General features: G+C 44.9%; 1 protein-coding gene across 1 annotated transcript in view; it reads right to left on the reverse strand.

Moving 5' to 3' along the window:
- The window catches only part of KIF19 (kinesin family member 19), a gene marked incomplete at its 3' end in the record, with an annotated part of 16,076 nt that overhangs the window by 2,297 nt on the left and 2,054 nt on the right, over nucleotides 1-11,725 (reverse strand). The window contains exons 2-13 of the mRNA XM_029086864.1: nucleotides 11,414-11,494; nucleotides 9,175-9,285; nucleotides 8,149-8,236; nucleotides 7,524-7,660; nucleotides 7,170-7,295; nucleotides 6,370-6,564; nucleotides 5,446-5,598; nucleotides 4,414-4,536; nucleotides 3,567-3,720; nucleotides 2,421-2,595; nucleotides 1,191-1,380; nucleotides 220-490 (exon numbers count right to left, since the gene is read on the reverse strand). Coding sequence (XP_028942697.1) covers nucleotides 220-490; nucleotides 1,191-1,380; nucleotides 2,421-2,595; nucleotides 3,567-3,720; nucleotides 4,414-4,536; nucleotides 5,446-5,598; nucleotides 6,370-6,564; nucleotides 7,170-7,295; nucleotides 7,524-7,660; nucleotides 8,149-8,236; nucleotides 9,175-9,285; nucleotides 11,414-11,494 — 1,804 coding nt within the window. The remainder of the gene's footprint in view (nucleotides 1-219; nucleotides 491-1,190; nucleotides 1,381-2,420; nucleotides 2,596-3,566; nucleotides 3,721-4,413; nucleotides 4,537-5,445; nucleotides 5,599-6,369; nucleotides 6,565-7,169; nucleotides 7,296-7,523; nucleotides 7,661-8,148; nucleotides 8,237-9,174; nucleotides 9,286-11,413; nucleotides 11,495-11,725) is intronic.

Below are 11,725 nucleotides of genomic sequence, written 5' to 3' on the forward strand. Positions count from 1 at the left end.
ACAGGTGGTGTAACCTCGCCAGTGTCTCTGGGACAGGAATATTCTGGGCTGGGGCAGAGATGGGGAGGAAGAGTTAAGAATCACTCCTTGAGAAATAGCTGAGAACTGGGGAATCATGACATCCAAGACAAGGTTTTCTGGGTGGATCGTTCTCCACTTTGGCATCAGAAAACAAAGCTCAGAGGTAACAATGGAGTAGGAGCAAAGGTGCTGCTTTACCTTTTATCAGCGTCTGCTGCTGCTGAATAATTTCTTCACAGAGTAGCATATGCTGCTGCAGTTGCTGGATCACAAAATCATTCTGGCACAATAGATTCTCCTTGTACAGTGTATTTGCCTGCAGCTCAGTGTTGCCAAGCTCAAGCTCATGGGCTCTGCAGAGGAGCCTGAGCACCTCCTGCTGATCCTCACTGGTGATTTGTCTGGGGAAAAACTCCTCCATCTGGGAAGCTTTTTCCTTGGCATTTGCTAAATGCTGCTCCAGCTCTGTCTGAAAAAGGTACACAGAGGGCTGTCAAGGCAATTCAGCTTTTTGGGATAACAAAGGCATCTGAGCAAATATGTTCTGTGTCCTTCATGCTGAGATTAAAGTAATATCTACAATAATTAATTTGCTTACTCTACTAGGAGCCACCATGTTTTGGTCATGGCAGATATATCCAGCTGCATAGTCCTTGCCTAGATGAACTCACAAATGTTCACATTAGCTACCAAAAAAAATAATCACCAAAAGTTTTTACCAAAATACTGAACAACCAGTGAGTGACTGTCCTGGTTTTTAGCTGAGACGGAGCTAGGTTTGTTTTTAGTAGCTAGAATAGTGCTGCGTTTTGGGTTCAGCAAGGGATTTGTTATGAGAGAAACCACCAGTGACAAACCACTAGTGACCAGTCCCCAGAATGTCCCTGAAAGGTGAAATGGGTAAGCCCAGACAGCGGGTTTGTGATTTTCCCTCATCCTAAAAAACAAAGGGACAGAGGCAGGATGCAAACATCACTGTCCCCATGCTGCTTCCTTCAGCAGCCCAAGGTCTTTAGGAGCCCAGCTGTGATACAGGTGCCACACTGCTTTTGTGGTGCCAGCCCAAAGCCAGAAGAACCTCTCTGAGTTACGCTGCTGCCATCCTGTCCCCAAGCACCCGCTGGGCAGAGGTCAGAACTGTGACCATAAGGGCACCTTCACCTCCTCACCTTCAGAGCTGCTGTCCTGCGCTGCTCTGCCAGCAGCAGGTTGATCTCTTCTCTTGCTACTGTAACTTCATGAGGTTCAGGTGAATCTTTGATATCCGCTTCCCTGTTTTCCTCCTCTGTGTTTTCATTGTTCTCCTCCTTTGCTGGCTTGCCATGCTTGGATGCACCCTGAGCCTTCTCTCGTTCCCAGCTGCCAGCAAAAATAAAAGAGGAACTTCTGGGACATGGTGACATAACTCTAACGATGCATACGTAGCCCTTCATTGTATCTGTCCAACTTCTTGCATGGCAGCACTGGAGCTAATTAGTCCAGGCTGCTCTGTACCTGGACAAACCATGCAGAAGAGCACAATAAGCTTCCTACCATTTGGAAATGCATAAGACAGGCCTCCTATGTGATCTTCCCACAGCCAGCAGAACAGTGCTTTTCGCCATTCTCATCACAAATTGTTGCCAAATCACAGGTACTTGTTGGAGACCTTTAATGTCCTAGAGACTGTTTTAATCCTAAATCATCCCACATCCTAAGAGACTATAAAATTTACAGAGGCATTAAGTCGGTGACTAGTGATAATGAGAGGGAACTGACACCTGCTGACAGTTTATCCAAAAGAAAGGGATGATGCTGCTTTCTCCAACATGAAATTATGCCCAGATGCAGTGCACCTGGATGGAAAATACTTCACAAACACAGGGTGACTGGAACATGGAACGACCAACAATCCCAGTCTGTCCAGTTTTTCCATTAAAACACAAGTCTAGAATAAGGTCCAAATAGAGTTGAGGTATCTACCATTTATACTTTTAGTCTTGAGCTTAAACTTTATGACAGAGGTAGCTGGTTGCCTTACAGAACAACATCAGGCAACTGCAGTGCAGTGCAGCACCATGTGCAGTCTCCTTAGAAGCACCAGGAGGGATTAGGGACGTGTTCCTCTATAGCAGAAATCACCTGTTGCAAATATAGCACCTTAATCTACAGCTCAGAGTCGTGTGGACTTAATCTACCTTAAATCCCTGGGTACCTTTTGCAGACCACTACCCTCCCATGTTTTGTCATCACATAGGTAAATCTCAAACCTATACTTGATCATGAATAATTAAATACTCTCTTTAACAACATCCTTTTGTAATTTTTTTGTTGGGGGGGGACCATGGGATATTAGCATTTCTCACGGTGAGTTTGGAGGTCCACATATAAGTTGTGCTCAAAGCTAAGGAGCTACTCACTCAGTGATTGTTAGGAGGTGCCTGCAGGTATCAACCTGCAGCTCAATGTTGGTGTTTTCCAGCTCCATCAGGCTGCGATGCATCTCCATTTGCTCCCTGAAAGCCTCCATCAGCTGTGCCCGCAAGGTGTTCATTACTTGGCCACTGTGTACCTCAGAGCCTTGGTGCCTCTCTGCTACAGGAGAAGACATTTTAGATCTGATGTTAGGCCACGTAAACTTCTGCCAAGTCCCCAAAAAACTACTCTGGGACCAGGCCACTCAGTCCATGTGTTCCAAGGTGTTCATTTATAGGACTCTGCCTCATTCTGCAGTCTCTTGAAGTTAATAATGTGCTTAAGAAACCTGATATATCTTTATGATTGTATTTTTAGCAATACATAGGTCTCATTGCTACTGCTTTTGTGAGTAGTAAGAGGCTACTGCATTGCAGGGACATCTCTTCCCCCTTTCCAACCACCAAAAAGAAAAAAGTATTGGTTTTCTGTGCTTCTTACCTAGAAATGACCTTGGGTATTGGTAGCAGAGACCTATTATACCTCATGTCTTATCTGTCAGAGAACTTGGCTATTTTTATTTCATTCTTTGCCAGATCCACTGTTCCAAAAGGAACAATCCTCAGGGCAGAACAATCAATGTTTTAAAAGCTTCACCCTACCCACCCTCCCTGTTTTATTTTTTTTAAATTAAGTGCAACAAACCATACAACAGAGCTCTGTGTCCTGACACAGCCTCAGAGCCCATGATGACACAAGCTACAAACTCAGTCACCTCTCTGTAAGAGTCAGGACTTCCCACAGCAAATGCCACCACTTGATGTCAAAGCTCTTTTCAAGGGCATGTTTGTGACATTTAACACATTTCAACACTGGGGAAGATGCTGAGAAGGTTGAATGTGTTGTCCAACATCACACAGCACATCAGAGATAGGCTCACACAGAAAACCAACTTCATTTCCCCTGCCTTCCTCCTCTGCCCATCAGACTGTGTTCTCTGCTCTGCTACTTTACAAGCATTGTTGATCTGGCTTCCCGCTGCTACATCTGCATGGAGGCCCACCAAGTGCTACCACAACACATCCACACAGCTCCTCTCCCCGCTCCCTTCCCTCCAGATACCCCAGAACAGCTCTTGCTCCTGGCTCTACCTTGCAGATCCCTGAGGTTGGTGCTGACTGCACTTTTCTCCTTCTCCTGGTTCTTTACTCTCTCCTTCAGGCGCTCAGTCTCCCTTCGGAGGTCTGTGATGATGCTGGTGTATTGGTCAATGTGGCAGGAAACGTTCTGCAGGTTACATTTTACCTGGAGAGCCAGAATATATCAGCATTTGTCCCACGGTCCATTATTGGTACAATGGCTGCAAACAGAGCTATGCTTTCAGTTGAAGGGGTACTGAATCCTGTGACGGGGAAGAATTTTCCCTTGTGAGTGGGGAAACTGTAAATTAATGGTTTTCCCTAATTCTGGGAAATTCCCCAAAGGTAACAGAGAGAAGCCAGGGCCCCTTTGTCCACAGGGAAAACACCGAGATCCACAAAGAGTGAAAAGCCTGTTGTAGATCATTGTTCATCTTCCTTCAACCCATGAGCCTCTCCGTTATATTCCTCTTTTCTGCAGCCCCTCAGTTCCTCTTCCAGGCCCAGCATCCCCACTGGGACATTCCCCATACATTGTCCTCCCAATAGCCATCTTTCAACCATCATTCCTTATGTTCTGCACCCAGGGCTATACCAGCTATGTCATCCTCTGCCTTTCCATTATTCTGCTCCCTTGATTTGACCTTCATATTCCTCTTCTCACCCATGACCCATACAATTTGCTTTCCACTGTTCCCTTCATCTGCTTTTCTTCTATCACTCCCACTGAGCTTCTATACCATCCTGCACTGCCCCCTCCTGAAGCTTGTTCTCCCTTCATCCACTACATCTTCTGTTTCTGCTTGACAAGCTTTTAATCTCTAACCTCCACCTCCTTGTGAGTTGTCTCCTTATTTACCTGTGTCTTGATGTTTTTTGCTCGACAGGCATAGATCAAGGTCATTCGAGATTCTTCAAAGGAGGTACTGGCTGGGCTGATATGTGCAATCATCACTGTCCTGCTGTTGCCCCCTAATGAGTCCTAGAGGGATGCAACATTGATGTTGTTAGCATGGACTCGACAGGGGCTTGCTGCTCGATGGTAACCACCGTGACTGGGTACCCCTGCATTTCATTGAGATTCTGGTGGAGAATCCCAGTTAGGAGAGAAGGAAGTGCTGATAAAAGACCATTCATTAGGCCCTCTCTCCATCAACAGCAAAATCAATAAGTAATTAACTCTCTACAAAAGAAGAATTTTTGTAAGAAAAAAATTGCAATTTCCACAAACTTACTGGCAGCTTCTTAATTCTGCTCACAACAGAAGCCTGCCTTTTCCTCCATCTCTTCTCCTCCCCACTATGCTCTAGAAAACACATCCATCATACAGCAGCAGAGGTAGCTCAGAACCATGGCTTGAGGTGAGGCTCATAAATGAGGTTGTAAAGATGCCATAAAATAACCTAGCAAAGAGTGTGTCTGCAACCTTTCTGATTTCCTAAGGGAGAGACAACTTATGACAGCACATAGGTGCTCTCATTCTTTCTTCCTCCTGCCCTAACAACACCAAATTTATTGGCCAGTTTCAGCCAAATTTTATAGAATGGAAGAAACATTCAAAAGCAGTAAGTTATTAAAAAAAAAAAATCACTGGTCACCTGCGAGCTTAGATACATATGACTCAAACCTATAGGACTTCCTTAACCCTACAGGAGGTCCTTCCTTAACCACAGAGATCACAAGACAACATGCTCATTACAGAGACAGCACTGTCTGAATCCAGCCCTGACTGCACTGCAAAGCTCATGCAAGATCCTGGAGGAACATTCCAAGCTGGATAAAGATAATGCACAGAGATACTCAAGGATCAGCTCTCAAGTCCTGCCTGATTTGGACGGTGATACCAGCAACAGACATACCAAGCTCCTTGCTGACCTGTGGGGTACGGTACCTTCAGCAGACGCGTGAGTTTGCTGTCTCGGAAGTTCACAAACTGGGCCCGGCTCCCGCCCTTCTCGCTCAAAGCGTTGATGCAGTTGCCCAAAGCCAGCAGCGAGCGGTTGATGTGGGCTCCTTCCTTCATCCTCTGGCCCCGGTTCTGAGTCTGTTGGGAGGGGAGGGAGAAAGGGAGGGCAGACAAAGCCCACACTTCAGAATGGTGGGTCTGTGCCTGGGGAAGATATGTGGCATCACCAGGGTTGAGGTTTGGATGTCAAAGCAATGCCTCCTGCAAAATCAATCTGAAAGTGCAGGGTTAAATCCCACTCTGAGGGACAGAGGTGCTGGTAGGAATACATTTCTTGGAAAAAGTGGCCCAGCTCTGACCTCTTGGTTCTTAAAAAATAGCTATTAATTATCTTCTAGAGATTATTTCAGAAATTAAGATGCATAACTACATCACTCCAGAATTCCTGGTCTCAGGAGAAGTACTGGGGGTGTAAAATCTCTCTCCCTCAAATCACCTCCCTGAGTTCCAGCATTTCTCCTTCCCACTGGAACCAGCTGCCTTATTTTCCACCCACCTCTGTTCCACTGGTGCCAGCTTTCTCTCCAACAGCCCAGCCGATCCCTGCCTAACAGACCTCAGCTTCTCTTTAGATGTGAAATTCACAGCTGCTTTTTCAGACCTGAGAAAAGGCTGCACCCAAAAGCTGGGTTACATTTTTTTCAATTACACTAGTTGGTTTAATAAAAGATATTACCAACATCATCAAACTTTATCTTTTATTTTCAGGCTGCCTCAGGTTTCTCTAAAGCAACAGAGGAAAAACACAGTGCTGGTTTCCCCAGGGATGAGGACAGGCATGCAGACCCTGCGTGGCAGGCCAGGGAATCCAACCTGGTCTCACCAAAAGCTGCTGAGCTCCAACCATACCTGGGCTGCTCTCTCTGACCCTGCCAAGTCGACCATGAAGAGCTTTCCAATTCGTACTTCCTCACCCATCACCTTCCTTCGGCTTTTCTGTGTCACTGTCACCTGCAGCACTGCGTGCGAGCGGGAGGACGTCTTGTTGGCAGCAGTGGGTTCCTGAGTGCGTTCCTTGTTTCCTTTCGTTAACAGCTGCATGATCTAAATGATGCAGAAGAGCACAAGGAGATGTACAGCTCTGCCTGAGCCATAGCATGGTGTTCCCCAAAGACTGAACCCCTCACCCAGGGCACAGGCAAACTCTGGTCCTGCTCACGTTAGTGGGGGTTTCACCCTTGATTTTCCCCAGATCTCCCCCTTCGGCTTATGACCTTGGAGTTGTGGGTTTGTGGGGTTTGGGGCTGTTTTCCTGGGAGGCCTTGTTTATCTCATGTCTGACAAGAAGTGTCACATGGAGAAGTGCATATCAGCGTAGCTCAAAGGGGTTTCGTTATTTCTTCTTCCTCTCCAAATGGTTTGTTGACACATGTGTACACAAATCAAATCACTCGTGTCCTTCCAGGACAGCAGCATGCACCCTGGGGAAGCAGAGCTAGCAGGAGGTTAGCTGGGGACTTTATCCTGGTTTCTACCACTCACAGGGCTCCATGATCAGCCCTTTTCATACAATTCATCACATTAATCCAGTTTTACCAAGGTCCCGCTGCGAAAGGTCCTTGCTACTGAGTAAGAAATTTCAAAGCACTGATGCATGAAAGCACAAACCTCCTCCCTTTCCCCTCACCATGGACCATAGCCCGTGGTACCTCCTGAGCATTTGTAGTGGAGACTTCTGTAATTCCTGCTATCTGGATGCTGCCTCTGGGGTCCTCTCTTAGGTCTAAGAACCCCAAGGATGGGTTCAGGAGGTCACGGATCACTTCATTATAGATCTAAGAAACAAGGGACTGGTGTGAGATTAGCATTGGGTCCTTAGATCTGCAAAGAAGGTTGAGTTGATCCTGTATTTCTTTGGGAAGAAGGGAAGATTCAAGCTGTACAACCCAAGGAGAGTTCTGCATGGTAGACAGACTTGGACACCCCACTTCCCATTATGCCTGCCCCCAGGGCCTTGGTGAATTCCCACAGAGCCTGGATCCAGGGCAACATAGACATTTCACCTCCAGGTAGGACATAGAGACTCTGTAATCCATCTCCTCAGTGGTAGCTTCAAGGGCCTTGAAGAGATCATCAAGAGTGCGGATGTAAATCCCTGGTTCACTGTCCGTCCCTAGCATCGTGTATGTTTTTCCTGCTCCTGTTAAAGATACAAAGAAGAAAAGCAAAGATCAACGTCCATTTCAGCAAGTTTCCACAAGAAACAAAGCCTAGTTTTCTACTGATACCTGTCCTTCATCCCATAACTTCCTCCAGTTACTCCAGTTTCTCACATTTCAGTTAGAAATGTATTTTCACATAGTCTGTGTGTTTCTACAGGTGCTTTCTACAGCTGTATCTATTCTGCTGAGATCAGCCTCCAGCATTGCACAGGTGCCCTCGTCTCCTCCTTTTTAATGGGAGGATTTGTCTCCACTCAATTCCACTCAATTAAGTGACTTCTCAAACAAGGCAGCTTTGCTGTTAATTCAGCATTAAAAGAAGATTCACAGTTCCCAATGAGAATAGTATTTTAATGCTTCAGTCTTGCCCTTACAATAAGCAATTAATTGGCATTCTAGTTAATTTCTGGTTTGTACAGATACGTTTCATTCACTGGGAGCAGTACAGCTACAGGGACTACTTTACCTGTTGGACCATAGGCAAAAATGGTTGCATTGTAGCCAGAGATTACTCCTCCTATCAGGTTTTTGGTCGTAGACACATACACTTCCTCCTAATTCAGCCAAAAAAAGCAGAAACTTACAGTCAGGCATAACAGCTGTCCAAACAATCTATATCTAATTGCATTCCCCAGGATTTTCTCACTACGTTTACAAATTTCCTGGGCTTTGGAACAATTAATGAACCATTTGAATCTTGACACATCATCAAAATGAGCAGAAAAGCACAGAAGTTTATTGAATTTTCTAAGAGCAGGCAAGATGCAGGAGCTTACTAAAATAAATGTTCTTAAATTTGATTATTTTATTGGACTCTGAACATGGCAAGCATTGCTTTTTCTTTGTGTCTTCTGAAGAAGGGAGTAAATTCTCTCCCTGACCCTATCCTGTATTAAGAGGTGCCACTGGGCCTCCAAAAATATCTTGGGTATCATACAAAGGTGCTACACTGAAGTTTCATGTGAAAGAGAACACAATGACTGAATTGCTTGTGAGAAGCAAGGCTGCAGTCCCGTCATGGTGATCACAAAATGCAGGTGCTGATGAACTCCTCATACTGCACCTTACACCTGTCTGCAGAGCACAGCTCAGTGAGGGCACTAGAGCTCACTTCACGAGCCTGTAAAACAAGAGAGGCACAGGGAAGAAGCAAGTGAGCAACAGAGCCGAGCAGTGTGACAATGATCTCATCGAATGGAGACCTCAGGAGACAAAGCTCTTCATCTCTGCTCGGGTGTGTTGCATCTGGGGAGTCCTGATGTGGGAGGCAGATGGAATACTGCACGTGTCTCCTCGCTTCTCAGAAAAGAAAAACCCTCCCAGTCCTCTCACTCTCAGCACCGTTACCTTTTATCTGGCTGATATGTGGCCTCTGGGATGTGCAGTTTTACTCACCTGCCAAAAACATTCATCTAAGCAGAGAAAATAATTCGAATGTTAAGCCTTTTGGTAAAAAAAAAAAAAAAAAAAAAGAAAAAGGGAAGGATGTTACCTGGGTCGCTCTCTGATCAAAAACCATGTCAAATACAAATGTTTTTTCTCGGGATCTGTTAGCTCGCAAGATGTCATCTGGATCTTCACTTGGATCCATCAGGACCACCCTCTGTTATAAAATAAAGCCAGAAGAACCACCGTTACATCTGGGCTTGGTTAACAGCCTGTTGGGGTTTCTTACACCACCATCACATCTCATGGCCAAAGGAACATCACACCACAGCTTTGCATGGAAAACACACTTGCACATAAAACGCGGAGACCAACAAGGTTTGTTTTGTAACTGATGTTGCAAATTCTGTAATTTGGAGAACTAGTTGCTGCTGCAAAATGCTTTGAAGGTCTGTTGTGCAGTGAAACAGTCGCTGGCATTGGGCAACAGTGGTGGTTGCAGGGACATGACACCCAACCAACCCCAATGCCAGCAGGAGGGGGATAGTTCCTCTTACCGCAATTTTCAGTCAGGATTCAAACGAAGGAGCAGTGAAAGAAAATAGTTAAGTAGCTCGGGAGCAAAAGTGCCCAAAATAATTTTCCAAAGCCTTTCCTGCAGAAGGACAGATAGGAATATCTGCATTGCTCAAGGACAGAAACATCCTTCCATTTCTGGCTTTTGTTAAGGAAAAAACAAAGGTGGGAGCGGGGTTGCAGCAGGTTACAGAACTGGTCCTGTTTCTTTTCAGTCCCTTTGGATCTATTTTCGTACCTCATTATCACAGTCTATAATTACTGTGGACAATAGTATTCTTCTTTCTCCACTGAAAGGGCTCATAAGGAGATGCTCAAGCCTCAAGGGAAGGGACAGAGAACCTTGTGCCACCTACTGCAGAGCAGCTTTCACTCTGTCTCTCAGGTAAACAGATCATTAGATAAGCAATTAGTGCACAGATCAGCCACCTGCACTGGTGCACCAGGCATAGGAGAGAGACAGGTATCTAGGACAGGTGCCCAGGGGTGTTCAGGAGGTGTCAAGACTTTGGTTTTTCTTTTTGGTTTGCATTTGCTGCTAAATTCCAAGTCTCTAATGAGTATCTCTAGTTTTCATCTGCAAGTTTTCAATTACCAGAATGACTTTTTTAAAAAAATAAATTTCTTTAGTCTTCACTGGTCCACCTCAGACTTTAAAACCTGAAGCAACACAAGAACAAGCTCCAAAGGCAACTCCTGGCTTATCCTCAGCAGTGGCATTTGCCTGCAAAAGATGGGCTGACATGTAATCATGTGCACATGCGAGTGTGACAGCCAAGAGCAGAGCCTGGAGAATGAGGTCAGCAGGTTTTCTTTAGAAATTCTGTGACTTTCAGGCCCCTTGTACCAAGTCCTTACAACATCCAGATTTTGCTTGCAGAGTATCTCTGCATCCAAAAAAGTCCTCTCCCAATCTGGTGCTCACACAATGTCTAACTGGCAGTATTCTGAAAACATCAATCTTCTGCTATTGCACGGAAGCATTAAAACATAACAAGACACTAACAGAGTCAGTTCTGAGTTAGGATTAATAAGCAGACAGAAGCAGCTCTAAATGAGTTAGGCTGGGATTAAAAATAGCAGGGAACACGATGTAAATCAAAATACACCAAGAAATCTAAGCACTTCAACTGCCCAGTCAATTCATTTGCTTTCATAATTACAGTTATTTGCATTATTAAGAAAAACTTACTCTCATAGACAGAAGTTACTCAAACTAATGTAATGCACATTTCCTTCCCAGATTTCCGTTAGATAAAATGGATCTCAGGGCAGATGATGCAACTGATTAAAAATAAAGCTGATATCCTTGTGAGGTTAATGGCTAATTTAAAAAAAAAAAAAAAAAAAAAAAAAAAAAAGATGTTTCACCAGTAAGGTGCTAAACAAAATTTGCATTTGTAAAATAATCCATAAAGAATATTATGGATATTTTTGTGGAAAAATCCATAAAGAGGAAAGAGATTCATGCTCTCTCTGCTTCCGAGGTCTGCTATTATTTGACCATTGCATGGAGACAAGATATATTACAGAATTAGCACGCATTCAGAAAGGGTTCACAGAAAGATCAGCTGAAGCATGATAGAAAACAATGGGATTTACATTGGAAAAGAAGGTAAAATAACAAGGGCACAATAAAAATATGTGAATAGATGTAACAATGTAGAACAGGTATGTGGGGACCTCCTGCAATCCCTGCCTCTGAAGAAGAGGAGCAAGAGGTGAAGGATGCAGAACTGGAGGCTGCCCAGCACATCCCCCCAGCTCACCTGCTCACCCACTCTGCGGGCAATGAGGGCAGCTCCCTCCTCTACTTCTGCTTCATTGATGGGACGGATGCGAAGGGCCACCTGCACACACAGGACACACACCTGGGCTGAGGCCACCCAGACTTACCTGCACCAGGGCTCAGCTCTGTGCAAATACCAACGAGATCCACAACTTCTTGCTGCATCTCTTCTGTTCATCAACCTTAAAACCTTAAGCTTAGGGCCTGGATAGTTTGAAGAAGTTTATGAAGTTTAAACCAGGTATTTCTCCCATGATTTGCACTTTTACCTTGACAAATTCTTCTTCTCTTT

This window comes from Antrostomus carolinensis, unplaced genomic scaffold (assembly GCF_000700745.2).
Source record: "Antrostomus carolinensis isolate BGI_N321 unplaced genomic scaffold, ASM70074v2 scaffold24589, whole genome shotgun sequence".
NCBI classification, from domain to species: Eukaryota; Metazoa; Chordata; class Aves; order Caprimulgiformes; family Caprimulgidae; genus Antrostomus; species Antrostomus carolinensis.